Source organism: Desmodus rotundus, chromosome 3 (genome assembly GCF_022682495.2).
Source record: "Desmodus rotundus isolate HL8 chromosome 3, HLdesRot8A.1, whole genome shotgun sequence".
Taxonomy (NCBI): domain Eukaryota; kingdom Metazoa; phylum Chordata; class Mammalia; order Chiroptera; family Phyllostomidae; genus Desmodus; species Desmodus rotundus.
In genome coordinates this window covers 10,029,878-10,044,828 of record NC_071389.1, presented here as the reverse complement: position 1 = coordinate 10,044,828, position 14,951 = coordinate 10,029,878, and the positions used below count along the sequence as shown (strand labels likewise).

The 14,951-nt window shown below is 49.1% G+C and overlaps 1 protein-coding gene across 1 annotated transcript; it reads right to left on the bottom strand.

Moving 5' to 3' along the window:
• Positions 1-2,160: 2,160 nt before the first annotated feature.
• ACTL8 (actin like 8) lies at positions 2,161-5,073 on the bottom strand. The gene is made up of 2 exons (XM_024554084.2): positions 4,726-5,073; positions 2,161-2,904 (listed from the first exon to the last, which is right to left on the bottom strand). Exons 1-2 carry the CDS (start codon positions 5,071-5,073, stop codon positions 2,161-2,163), a joined length of 1,092 nt encoding a protein of 363 aa, XP_024409852.1.
• Between the last annotated feature and the right edge of the window lie 9,878 nt (positions 5,074-14,951).

Genomic DNA, 14,951 nt, shown 5'->3' with positions numbered 1-14,951 from the left:
TCTAACTTTGACAATCCCTTATTAAATAAGCTTCAGCTTGGGTGCAAGCCTGAGCAAATGCTTATCACCACTAAGCTCCAATTTTCCTATTTACAAATGGAGAAAAATATCACCCACTTCATGGTGCACCTGTAAGGATTAAATGCAACTCAATTTTTAAAGAACTCACCACAATGCCTGGCAAGGCACAGTGACTGCTGTTGTTATAAATACTCCTAATTAACAGACGAGAAATATAAGATTGTAAAATTTAAAGTGACATCTCATATTTCAATAGCACTTTCTGGTTTTCAAAGTGACTTCTCATCCCTCATCTTAGCTCATCCTCAACCCCAAATCTCTGACAAAAAGGAAGTGTTACTGCTTAATGTATACCTGATAGGCTCAGAGTTTAAGCAACTTGCCCAACTTAGCTAATGACGGGGCCAGCCTCTACCTCAAAGTGTGGTTCCAAGTCCCTGGGGCCTGGGCCAGGCTGTCTCTGAGCTGTTCTGCTAAAGAGGCATCATTCTGGGTCCCCACTTCTTTCCCTGGAGACCACTGATGGCTCAAGTTTGGAGGTAAATTCATGGCCAAGGGAATACAGTTCACACATCAAAGACAAGGTGAGCTGGCCTCTAGCCTCCAATTTCCTCTTCCTGTCCCTGAAACATCGGGGTTTCTAGGGCATTCATCCTCCATCCCCTGTTACTCTATTCCAGTTCCAAACATTGGAACCAAGAGTTCCTTTCAGAAGCAATGATATAACAGTGGTTGTGGCCCAGTCTAGATTTGAACCCCACTTTTGCTACTTACCAGAAAAATACCTGTTAAATAAATAGTACATTATGACTCTTTTCTCTGTATTAGTCAGAGTAAGCAACAGAGCTGCTGTAACAAGCAACCCCCACATCATCTCAGTGGCTGACCATCATAGACTATTCCTCATGCCCCAGAGCAGTGTAGGTAGGGGAAGGAGCTCTGCCCTACCCTGTCATGTAGGCTCCTTCCATCTGCAGCTCTACTGTCCCTTCCCCCATTGGATCCCCTGAATCCCACAGACAGACAGCGCTATTTTAAGGGTCGGACATGAGTGAACTGGGCAGCACTTCTGGTATAGCCACATGGTCTCACCTTACTGCCAGTGAGGTGGGAAGTGTAACCTCCCAGCATGCCGAGAAATGGGGCAGGGCACAGTCCCCAACGGTCTCCTGTGGTCTCAGCCTACCTCCTCAAAACTAGGCATCCCTGCAATCCCCCAGATCACGTGACTTTAATACATTTGATTTATTTCATCCTTCATCATCAAAAATACAGTGACTTCTGTATGCCTGTGTCCCCACAGTAGGTGGTAATCTCTTGAAACCAGAAATCTCCTGCAGCTTTTTCACCTCCATGTCCCCCATGCCTGGTGCAGAATCTGGCACACAGTATGTTCTCAACAGATTATCCAATATTACTAATAGGAACTCAGACTTGAACAGAATTTTGGGACATCTGGGATGAATGGAGAGAAAGAACATGGCTGAGGAAGAACAGGAGGCTCCAGGCCCTTACCCATCCTACTCAGTGGCCCCAGCCCCACGCTAGTTCTCACGTACTCACAGTCCCTAGGTCTCCCCAAGGGACAGCCTACACTATCCCCATTCATCACAAAAGGCAGCACTGGCTCCAAACAAGCAGTTTATTTGCATATATAAAACAAGACCCCAGCCATTCGAGAAGGGCACTCCTCCCTGGCCAGAGTGTGGAGGACTAGAAACGTCAGGACTAGAAACTGGAGGACTCCCCAGCCTCACCCTCCCACTCCCCTACTCAATAAGAACCCACTTTCCCCAATTAAAACCTACTCTCCTAAAAGAATGGACAGCCCAAGTGAGATGCCAGTGAACAGTAAGTGGCTATTAGGTATGGCAGCTGGCTACTCCCATCCCAATAACAGACCACCCTGGGAAACACTGTCCTCTGGAGGGTGTCCAGGGATGACACCCTGTCCTCCCATGGGTTGGATCCCATTCTTGAAACAAGATAAAACCCCAGCACTTAAAAAGTCCTCCATGAGTTCAGAATTCCAATGCCAGCTAACCCCACCCTTGCCCAGACCCTTTCACTGAAACTAATCCACCCACATCCATCTGGTGAGAGCCAGGTCCTCCCGCGCAAGCCAACAGGTCACAGCCTCTATTTCTCATCATACTCCACCTTGGTGATCCATTCAGACTGGTAAGTAGACATATGAGCCACAATAGATGCTCCCAGCCAGGCACTAAAGTTTCTTTTGGAACCTACCCACACCGCAGCATCGGAGATGGAGAAATCATTTGCGACCAACTCCTTGTACAGGCGGTTGCCAAAGCCAGGGTACATGGTGTTGCCACCACAGGCTATCACGTGGGAGACGAGCAGGGGCTGCAGGGAGGCCTCACACATCCTGATGGAATCCACGACAGCCTGAGAGAGGCTGGGCGCTTGCAGGTCAAACACCTGGGGGTTGAAGAACATCTCAGGGGCCAGGCGCTGCATGGGGGTCAGCTCCATGTATCTCCCATCAGGGAACTGATAAGTGTTTTTCTTATCAGCGCCAGGGGGCAGGCTCTGAAGGAAGTCTATCGCCTCCCCGAGATTCTGTGGCATGTAGCATTGGTTCATCTGAATAGCGTCCACCGTGTGCAGCTGAAACACCTTGGATACACTGGAATCTTCCAGAAAGAGGCTCTTGCTGAGATAGGTGAAGAGATCCTGGCCGGCGAACTCCAGCATCTTAAAGCCGGCCTGTAAGGGGCGGCCCAGGTGGAAAGGCTGCATTCGGGTCAGGCCGTAGCCAGAATCAACCACCACACCCGTCAGGAGGCCAGAGGCGTACAGGGACATCTCCATCTGGTCAGCCAGGAGTAGGGACGGGACTTGCAGTGATTCAAACATAATCTGCAAGAAGGGAGAAGACAGACATACAGCGTGTTTTCCGTGGAGAAGGGCCCTGATCCGTGTCTGTTTTACCTAACACCAGCTCTCAAAACCGATGGGGGTCCTTAAGGAACTGGAGGGCTGCCCTTAGAACTTTGGGCCCAGGCCTCCCCTCCCCCAGAGCTCCCCACTAAGGTGATAATAGAGGGGCTCTAGAGGATTAGAGTCGAATTGCCCTCAGGAGCTTGTTGATGGTGTTCTTTCAGAAGACTTTTAGTGGAGGGGTGGGAACTGCCTTCAGGCTGCTAGAAATGGTGCTGAGGATTATATGAGCACTAGAGGAAGAAGTGGGGGCCATGGCCAAGGGCCAGAGGCACAGCCAAAACTATTTCTTTAGAAGAGGGAAGAAGGGATTAGAAAAGAAAGAAGTGTAGCATATCCACGACACTGCTTCCCAAAAAGTGGGGGTGTAAAGATAACGCCCTCACCTCCTGGGAAGTGAAGACTTGTTTGTTGTTGTTCTTTTAATTAAAACTCTTCAAACATCAAGCCCAAACTTCAGCAGTTGGCAAAGTCCCTCAGCTGATTTTCTCCCCCTGCCCGTCACCCCTTGATCTTTACCGAGCTCCCACATGGCTCCCCACTTGCCCAGCTCTGGGTGCACCCCCCAAGTTGCTGACGCTATAGATGCAGAAAGGCTATCCCAGTCCACTTTTCGGTGGCCTGTAGCCACTTACCCACCTCTTTGGGACCCAGAGCCCCATCTTCTCTGTTCCATAGGAGAGAGCTCCCTCCATTTCCATGATCAGAATATCATCACCGCCCCCCACCAACCATGCACTTTCCAAATAGAAGCCAATGTCCCCTTTTTCAAAGAGAAAATCACATGTGACTCCCCCATTAAAACTGTTCAGGAGCTTTCTACTCATGGAGAGCAGCAGTTGGGAAGCATTTTCTGTACAGGGCTGGAGCGCCAGGTTGCCCAATATAGCAAATGAAAATGTAGAATGCCCAGTGAAATTTGAATTTCCAATAGACAACAAGTAATGATTTAGTGTAACTAAGCCTTCTGCAGTGTCTGGGATGTACTTCATTATACTAAGACATTCGCCATTGTTCACCTGAACTTCCAGTCTAAGGAGGCACCATGTATGTTACCCAGCAACCCTCCAAGAGTAAATACATTGTGGGCCCCACAATCTCTGATGCAACTACTGCACTCTGCTGTTGTAGTAAAAGCAGCTACAGATGATATGTAAACGAGTGGGCATGGCTGTGTTCCAATAAAACTTTATCTATAAAAACAGATGCGGGGCCACGTTTGGCTTAGTGGCTGTGGTTGGTCAACCCCTGATTTAAAGTACAATCTAAGCACTTTCCACAGCCTACCAAGCCTGCCAGATCTGGCCCCTGCCAACCTCACCTTTCTGTCTCCCTCTTGCTCTGGGATCCAGCTTCACCAGTCAGCTATCATCCCACTTCATTTTGTTTCTAGAACTGACCACTACGTGGAATTCTTTTTTGTTAACTTATTCACAGTCAAGTCTTCCCCAGAAGGTAAGCTCTTTGAGGGCCAGAATCTGATCTGTGAACACAACCAAATGTCCAGTGTCTCCCAGGAACGCCCTTGACAGAGTATTTTTCCTGCTGCGTCCCTACCTACAGAGGGAACCTACGCGAGTCCCTTGTGCCCAGGTCCTGGCACACAGGAGGTACTCAGGAAACGTTCATGGGGCAAATGATTAAGAAAGAAGCCTGACATGCTGACAGCCAATCATATCCGAACTCAAAATGCTGGCTGCTCCCCGCTCCCCGGTCATGGCAGCCCCGCGAAGGTCTTACCTCTAGGGTCTTCTTTCGGTCCAAACGCTCCCTCAGGGGGGACTCAGTGAACAATACAGGGGAGACCTCATGATCCTTTTTGTGTTTCTTCAGGATAAAGGACCACATGTGCTCCACACCCTCCCAGTTGAGGACACGGCCACGCTGGATGGGGTAGCTAAAGGTGTCAGGATGCAAAAAGTCGACGCCGAGATTCAGGCGCCGCTGGGCAGAGCTGGGGCCAGGGTTCTCCCTGCATGGGCTATAGTTCACGATGCTCGGGTAGACCATCTGGGGCTCATTCCAGCCGAGGAAGCCAGACTTCAGATAGCCAGACCCGTGGTCGATGATGACGATCCTCCCAGTCATGGCAGAGGTAGGGGAACAGATGGGAGGGGTCTTCTGAACTCGGCTTCTCAAGGGTGTTTGGCCACCTGTGGAGAGAAAGGATGGGGGTTCTCTGTGAACCCATTCTGGGCCACTGTGGGATGCTTCCCACTCTCCACCCCACATCAAACCTCGGGATCCCCCAAAGCCTGATCATTCCCCCTTCCAAGCCTTTGTACAAGCTGCCACTTGCACCTGGAATGTTCTTCCCATCCCAAACTCCCAATCGTCCTACAAGGGCCACCTAACCAGCCCGTCTGAGAACCTTTGTCTGTGATACCAGGTGGGCACTTCCGCTTCACAACAGCAGAGGATGGGCCCTTTTACTCTTTGCAGGTTCAGCAAGAAGTTTGTCACCCAGGAAGTACTTGGTGGTGGTTGGAGGAAACATGGAACACGACCCGTCAGCCTCAGGGGCCACCAGTAACACAACAGTGATTACATTCAACAGTAATAGTGTAGGAGCTGCAGCAGCACAAGCAGTCATAACAGTGACAATGGCAAAGATGACAGCAGTGACAGCTGTGGCTACCATTTCTGAAGTCCACGCCCTCTCTCTAGTACTAGGAGGGACACTTTGCACGTTAGCTTGAACGATGTAAAATTACCATTTGTATCCATCAAACACTGTCAAATGCCAGCAGTTCTGTACGTTCTGATCTGATGCTCATGTAACCCTCACCACAATCTAGAAAGCAGGTAGCCTCGTTACACTCATTTTACAGATGGGGAAACTGAGGCACACGGACGCTGAAAACAGAGCTGAGAGTTAAACGCAAATCTGACTCCGAAGGCCCCTCTGAGCATCAGGTGAGGCATGAGAAGAGGGAGGTTTTGAGGGTGGGCTGAGCCGCTAACCACATAAGGGAGGCTGTGAGCGAGGCATCTCACCATGATGCACTCAGTTTCCTCACCTGCAACTGGGAAGGATAATACCTCCGTGCTGAACAAGTAGGCGTGGTCATTACCTGATTTTCAGGCTCACAGTCAAACTGCAGTGCATGTGACAAGATAGTCACATAGCACCACGGAGAAATCGACCCACACGGAAACAGTGAGCTGATCTTTGACAAGATGCTAGACCATGAAATGGAGGAAGAACAGGCTTTTCAGCCAATACTAGGGAGCAATTGGATAACCACATGCTAAAAAAAAAAACAGAAAGAAAGAAAGAAAGAAAGAAAATGAACGTTAAGGTACGGAATACCTCACACCTTATAAATAATTAAGTCAAAATGGACCATTTGTAAAACCTAAAACTAAAACACTTTTTTCACAAAACAGGAGAAAATCATTATAATCTTAGGTAAGGTAAAATTTTTCCAGATGTAACATCAACAGCCTGATACATGAGCGAGCAAAACTGATGGATTGGTGTTCATCAAATTTGAGAACGTTTGTTCTTCAAAAGACACTGTTAAGAGAATAAAAGGATGAGCCATAGACTAGGGGGAAATATGTACAAATCACATATCTGATGAAGACATCGTATCCCCAAAACATAAAGAACTCACGAAACCCAACAACAAGAAAAGCAACGCCGTTTTTTAAATGGGAGAAAGATTTAACCACTTCGGAAAAGAAGATGTAGGATGACAAATACACGAAAAGATGCCCAACATCATTAGCTGTTAGGAAAACGGAAATTAAAACCACCATGAGATACTAACATACACTTACAAGAGCGGCTCCAGTGAAAGCCGACAGCACCAGGCGCCGCTAGCAGGTGGAGGCATGGGACCCTCTGACACCGGGGGCTGTGACGGGGCACAGCCACTTCGGAAACAGCGTGGCAGCTTCTTGGGAAGTTAAATATACCAACCACATAACCGCTTCTGCACTCCAAGGTATTTACCCAAGAAAGATGAACTTACATCTGCACAAAAATCTTTATGTCCACATATATAGTAGCTTTATTCATAATCACCAAAACCCAGAAACAACCTAAATATCCTTCAGCTGGTTAATGGGTAAGCAAATCTCCATTCAGTGGAATAACTCTTGGCTGTAAAAAAGGCCGAATAACCCGGTCACATGAGTAAATCTCAAACACGTTAAGCTGAGTGAAAGCAGCCAGACGCAAAAGGCTCCAGACTGTGTGACTCCATTCATCGGACGTTCTGGAAAAGGCAGAACACGAAGGACAGAAAACAGACCAGTGGCTCCCAGCAGCAGCAGGTGAGGAGAGGAGCTGACCCTGGGGTCATGGCAGAATGTGGGGGGAGGGGATCAAAACTCGGCTTATATTCTGCTTGTGGAGGTGGACACACAGCTGGAAGCATTTGTCAAAACTCTCACAACTATACACTATAAAAAGCAACTTTTGCCCTGGCCAGGTGGATCAGTTGGTTGGAGCCTCGCCCCATGCACCAAAAGGCTGCGGGTTCAATTCCCAGTCAGGGCACATACCTAGGTTGCAGGTTTGATTCCCCAGTTGGGGCACGTAAAGGAGGCAGCCAATCAATGTTTCCCTCTCACATCAATGTTTCTCTCTCTCTCTCTCTTTCTCCCTCTCTCTCTCTCCCCCCCAGATCAGTGAACATATCCTTAGGTGAGGATTAAATAAATAAAATATATAAAATAGAGTGACTTTTACTCTAAGACGTTTTAAAGGAATAACCCAGGGCGTGGGGGACAAATGAAAGGCAGCATACAAACTACCACATGCAGACTCGGTGCATAGGATACACATGGGTGTCCCGTGTAAGAGAGACGTCCGGGGAGGCTGCCCTGCCCGAAGGCCACTTCCCAGGCTGTCACTCCACCAGCTAATTGCTCCACCTCAGTTTCTGGAGAGCAGTCACCTCTGCCCATCCCTGTGGGGCATGATGGCCACTGCCTGGCCGTGGCTGCGGCTCCCCTGTCACCAGCCTGGGGGCGGTGATCTGGCCAGCACTGCTTTGAATTAGCTCTGATAGCAGACAGAGGAGAGCAAACAGGAGGAGAGAGATGGAGTCCAGACGCCTGTCAGGCTGAGTGATAAATTCCTCATGCTGAGTCATGCAGAGGGAGGGAGAACCAGGTGCCCAGATGACATTCCGGGAAGCGGGCTTGGCCATTCATTCACCTTCATGTCCCACAGGGCTGGGGTGACTAATCAATACTTCCTCAGGCCTGCCATTTGGAGCTACAGGAGACACTAGCAGGGTGACGGTGACATCCCCGTGGCTGTCACTCAGGATGCTCACAAAGGGGGAGTCCAGGATGGTGGATCAGCTGATCCGCCTTGGGAGTGTGAGGGCAGGAGGTTGGGGGCCGTACTTTCCTGGGACCACAACGGTAGGAAGGAAGTCTGCATGGCCCCAAGGAGCCAGCTCCAAGGACAGAGATAAAATCTACATAGTGAAAAGCATTTGCATCAAGGTATCTACTCCACAAATCCCTACTGAGCATCCAGCAGGGGTGTCCAACCTTTTGGTGTCTCTCAGCAACAGTGGAAAAAGAAGAGTTGCCTTGAGCCACATGTTAAATACATTGTAACATAATCACAAAAAAAAATCCCATGTTTTAAGTAAAGTTACGATTTTGTGTTGGGCCACATTCACAGACATCCTGGGATGTATGTGGCATGCACACCGCAGACTGGACACCCTTGACAGACAGCTCCTGCCCTCCTGGGGCTTACAGTCTTCTGAGAAAGACTGTCTGTGGGCACCAGATCAAATGCATCATGCCAGGGGGCAGTAGTGCAGCGAGGAAAAATAAAGTCTGGTACAAGGGGCAGGGAGCATGGGAGGCACAGAGGCATGGCACTGGTCTAACAAGGCGGTCAGAAAAGGCCTCTCTATAAGGGAACATTTGACCAGAGAACTGAATAAGGTGAGAGAATAAGGACGAGATTACCTGGAAAAGCATTCCCGGCCAAAGGAACAGCAAGTGCAAAGGCACTGAGGAAGAAATGACTAGATGTGTTCTAGGAACAGCCCGGAGGCCAGGATAGCAGGCCATGGTGGGTGAGGGGAAAGGTGTTGAAGATTCGGATGGGCCTTGCAAACCTTTGTATTGTGCTTGGAGCTGTGGAGGAGATCAGGAAGCAACTCAGTGTAGCTAGCGACTGATGCCTGAGGGTGCTTTAAGGCCTGGAGGCTGGGCCCTGAGAAGGAACCCATCAAGAGGATGCGAAGGAGCAACCAGGGAGGTCAGCGGGAAACCAGAGGGCGTGGTATCTCAGGCCAAGCAGAGAAAGTATTTTAAGAAGAGAGAAATAGAATGTGTGGAGAAATGAAGGTGGAAGACAAGGAACTATCCGTTGGATGTGGCAACCCAGAAGTCACCAGCAGCTCAGGGTCAAACTGGCCCCTCAACACCAGCGATGTCAAAGAATCTTCAAAAGGACAGGACAGGACATGGCCACCAACACAATGTTTTCTGATCCTGGACCAGACCAAAAAATTACCAGAAAGAGATAAACTAAAACGGAATACTAAAAGTATAATCCATAAAAGAAAAAAATGTATACACTGGACTTCATCAAAACTAAAAACTCTTGCTCTTCGAAAGACACTATTATGGGAATGAAAAAGACAAGCCACGAACTGGTGGGTTGAAAACATTTGCAAATCACATTTCTGACATAGGCTTGTATTCAGAATATATAAAGAACTATCAAAAATCAATAAGAAAACCAACCTGTTAAAAATGAGCAAAAGATTCAGACACTTCATCAGAGAAGCTATACAGATGGGAAATGGCACATGAAAAGATGCTAAATAGCATTAGTCATTAGGAAAATACCAAGTAAAACCTCAGTAAGATACTGCCACACACCTGTTAGAAAGGCTAGTGTGAAAACAAGAGAAAGGACAACACCAGTAGCTGGGGAGGAGGTGGGAGAACTGGGACTCTCATGCACTGCTGGCGGGAACAGGAAAGGGTATAACCAGGAAAACACCTTGGAAGTTTCTTATAAAGCTAAACATACACTTACCATTCGACCCAGCGCTCCTATTCTTAAGAGAAATAAAAACTAATGTTCACACTTAAAAGCCTTTACACCCCTGTACAAATCCATGTAAATTACCCCAAACTGGCAACGACCTACAACGTCCAACTGGTGAGTGGACCAATTGTGGCACGTCCATTGGACATTACCCTACTCAGCAGTGAGAGGGAAGCTGCTGAGAGGCACAATAGCATGAATGACTTCCAAGGTCAGCATGCCAACTCCGAGACACCGGGCCTGCATATGTCTGCGTCCATTTAAAAGGCATTCTGGCAAAGGCAGCACGCTGAGGAAAGAACAGAGGTCACTGGTTGCCAAGGCTGGGGTGGGTGGGAAGGGCTGAGGGCACCCGGGGGGTGGGGGGGGTTTGGGGGTGGTGGACGTGATGGGACAGTGTTTTGTCTAGATTATAATAGTGATTACACGACTGTGTGCATTTGTCAAAATTGGGAACTACACATCAAAAAGAGTGCCTCGTACTGCATACAAAACTGTAAGTGAATTTTTTAAAAGAACATTTGGGGAACTATCGGTGAAATTTGAATATGGGTTATATTTTCAGCGTTACATTTCCCGCATTTGATCACTACATTCTGGATTTGAAAGAGAACATCCTTGAATGAGTATTTACAGGCAAAGTGTCATGCAATTTACTTTCAAGCAGATCAGAAAGAAAACAGCATGTACATAAGGAAAAAAGTCTCACAGCAAATGTGGTCGAAAGATAATAACACTGCATATAGAAGAATATGTTGAACTGTTTTTGTGCCTTCTCTAAATATGAACGGTTCTTAAAATTAAAAGGTTTTTAAAAGAAAATGTGGGTGCAGAGAAATTGGAGACAGCGAGTACAGAAAATCCTGATGAGTTCTGCTATGAAAGGCAGCAAAGAAACACAGCGGAAGATGTGGAGAGATACGGCCGCCCAGGAGGGGTGGGATTTTGTTTTCGTTGTTGTTTTTTTTTAAGATGAGAAGTAATATGTTAAGGTTTTGTGTTGATGGAAATCATCCAGCAGAGAAAAGAGTTGAATAAAATCAGAACAAACGCCAGTTAAATCTAGATCTGACACTATTACCCTTCCTTACTTCTCCAGTATCATCTTCCACTCCCCCCACCCCCGCCCCTGAGTTCACGAGGCTCCAGGTCAACTGACCCTTCCATTTCTGAACCGCCTCCTGCTCCTTCCTTCCCAGGGGCCTGGCATGGCTTCACCTTCTGTCTGGAGTGCCTGTCCCTGCTCTGCCAGGCACCGGCTGCTTCTCATCATTCCAGCCTTAGCGTGAGGGTCACCCCCCCAGAGGAGCCCTCCCTGCCCACCCACTGAACTCTCAGCCCGTATCTCAGCAACTTTTCTTCTTTTCACAGCACTAACCCCGACACATAACTGTGGCGTGTGCTTTCTGGCTTCTTGCCGTCTCCCTCCAAGTGCCACCTGAATGCGGGTTCCGAGGTGGGCAGGTGTTTGTCTTCCGCTTCCATATCCCCATCCCATAACTGCATATTTTTGTTCAATCAATTTGTGTTGAATGAATAAATTTTTTTAAAACACACTGATTTGCTGGCAGCGTGATGGTTCCATATGGACTCCATGCCTGTATCCCTAAAATATCCGTTTCTCCTGTAGGCTACTGGTTACGTTCCTGCTCAAAACCCGTCACTGGCTCCACTGCCAACAAAATAAATTCTAAACTCAGCTGGACACGGGAAGGCACCAGGCTCCGGCCTCTGGCTAGCTTCACCTGTCTCTCCTCTCCACGCACCTAAAGCCAGAGACATGCAGGATATTTGCTTCTTGAGAAATCTGCATCTCTTCGCTGCCAGAAACTCCCGTCTATGGCATTTTCAGGTGTTTAAGATCCAAATGAAGCATTCCTCCAGAAAGCTTCTAACGCCAGATAACTTCCACATGGGAGCTCCTTCCTCCACGGGCCACCACGAAGCAGAGCACTTGCTGAGGGCCTACTATGTGCCAGGCACTGAGGTGCTTCCCACATATTATCTCATTTACTCTACACAAGAGCCCAAGGACAAGGGCATGGTACCATTCCTGGTTACAGACGGAGCGATTAAAGTTTCAGACTGAAGGAATGGCCTCGGAGACACCCAATCTAAGGGCAGTCAGGATTCAAACCCATGCCTATGGGTTTCCAGAGCCCAAGCTTGTAACCACCACCACGATTATCCACCATGGCTTCAATGACTCGGTTCTCTAAGCCTTAGTCTCAGATGAGAATAACCACCTTTCCTGGATGCTCAAAGGACTAGCAATGTCGTTTGAAGGAAATGGGTTGCGGAGCCATAACGTGTCAGCTCTTGTTAGGCTGTGGAGCCCCTCACTGCTGTCTGCTCCCGTTACTCATCTGCCTGGGGTCTCCTCTCCCTCTCGGGGCTGTCGCTCCCCATCGGAGTCCACAGTGTTTGTCCACACGGGACACTCCAGGGTTTGTCCATGGAGTCTCCGTCTGGGGCCCCTATGAATTGCTCTGTGGTTGTAAACATTTTGCAAGGAACTTCCCACTTACTCAGCATTTCATCTACATTCTCAGTGAATTCCTATGAGGTAGGACACGCCATCCTGGCTTTCACCCCAGTTCACAGATATTGGCCCTTTCTTGCTGCTGACCACACTGAGCCTGCCTCCTACGCTCCCAGTGCCCCGCCGGCTCTCCAGTCTGCCTTTCGCCAGCACAGCCACTCGGGCAGGCACGCCTTAGACTGGCCTCAGCTGTGTGTGTAAGCAAACTGCGGCACAGCTTCCCACAGCTCCCGAGGGGCTAGGCTAGGATTTAAACAGACTCTCTGGCCCCAGAGTCTGTGCCTCTACCAGGCAGCCACTTTTATGTTGTGCCTCTCATCCCAACAGTACAGCATAAAGATGCCTGCTTCCCAATTCCAGAACCTATGAACCTGTCAGGTTCCCTGGCCTTGGGATAGGGGGAGTGTCCTGGATTACCCAGGTGAGCCCAGTGGAATCACGAGGCTCCTTTAAATGTGGAAGAGGAGGCAGAAGGTCAGAGTCGGATGAAAACTAAAGATGCAACAACACTGACGACTTTGAAGGAGGAGGAAGGGGTCACCAGCCAAGAAATGTGGTTGGCCTCTAGATGCTGGAAAAAGGCAAAGAAATGGGTCCCTCCCTAGAGCCTCCAGAGGAACCCAGCCCTGACGGCAGCTCAGTTTTAGCCCAGGGAGACTCGTTTTGTGCTTCTGGGTCCGGGACTGTAAGACAACTGTTGTTTTAAGCCACCAGGGTTGTGGTCCTTCGTCATAGCAACAGGAGGAAACCCATCCAAAGACAAAAGCAGCTCACGTGTCCTTCCTGCTCAAAGCCGACCAGGCCACAAGAGCTCTGGGGTGGGGTCCAGAGGCAAAGACCCCGGCGCAGAGGCCCCCTTCCCAAACACCCTCCCCACACCCTCTGTGGGGGAGACAGTTTTGTCTACCAGGTGAACCTGGACATTTTATCCCAAAGCCAGACATGGCCCAGCCTCCCTGCAAATCAGGAACCAAGCCGGGAAGGACTGTGGCCAGGGACTGGGCAACAGGCCCCACGGACTCCTGAGTCCCCTCCCTGAGACCTCACCTCCCAGGGACAGGTAGGCTGAACCTCATTACAGGGAGGTCCAAGCAGAGAGGTGGCGTTGGTCATTCCAGGGAACTTCTGGGCTCAGGGAGTGCCTTCATTATGGAATGGGTTGCCAGGCAGAAGTGAGAGTGAGAGCCATCAAATCTGTGCGAGGGGAAGACAGGGTTTTAATTACTCCTTTTCTTACCCTCATTGGACCTCGAGGTATTTTAACATTACTCTCCCTGGCAGGAAGGATTGATTGATTGTCTCTTGGCATTCGGAAACCCTGATTAATGTAAAACTAACCAGTCGTTCTGAACTCTGGGAATTAATCACTTAAATGTGGGAATTACTCAATAAACCATTCAAACATGCAATAAACCAAGCCATTAAAAATTAATCGCTTGACATCCTGGCCATGTAAATAGGGCTAATAAGATCCTGGCAGCCTAGAGTAAGGTGAACGAGCAGGAAGGGGAAAGCCACGCCTGTAACCAGCTGTCTCCAAGGATCATAGTGGACACACCAATATCCAGGCCACACATCACAGGTCATCAGGGTAGGTGACATCTGGGTCCTGGGACAAGGGAAGGCAGGCAAGTGAGAGCAGAGGAGCCCTCACTGGGCTGTTAGGAACAGGTGGCAGGGTTTGAGCTACAATCTTCAACAAATATTTATTGAGCACGTACTATGTGTCAAGCCACATGCTAGACTCTGCAGATGCAGCCAAGAACAAGATCACTGTGGAGCTGTCATTGGTGTGTATGTGGGGGGGTGGGGGGGTAGAAGACATATTTGGCTGCAAAGAAAAATAAAGGGACAGGGATTCAAAAAATTCTGGAGGAAGAAAGATTTCCTATAGTAGTCAGGCTGAACAGAAAAGACCTCTCTGAGAAGATGCCACTTGATTAAAATGGAAAAGAAGTGAGGATAGATGCCCTCATTTCCAGGACACAGCTCACTTAAAGCATACAGATGTCTGGGGAAGAGAGTTCCAGGCAGACGCTTCAGCATGTGCAAAGGCCCTGAGGTGCGGGCATACCCAGTGACTAGGAGGGGTGGGGTTTTGGGGGGACATCAGTGGGGAGCACAGGGTGCAGACTCTGCATCTGCGCCCTAGAAAGATGGTGCCACTGAACATTTCTGAGAGGGTCTGTCCCTCCCGGGAGAGGACAGGTGAGGGGGCAATGGCAGGAGCAGGAAGACCAGTTAGGAGACCGCTGTTATCCCCAAGGGCAGCCCTAGGTTGCCTCCCTGTATCCTATCACCCTCCCAGGCAGCAGCACCCAGACCCTGCTGTGGACTTGTCCTTCCCCCGGGTCCACCCATGGCTTGGAGGGGGTTTAC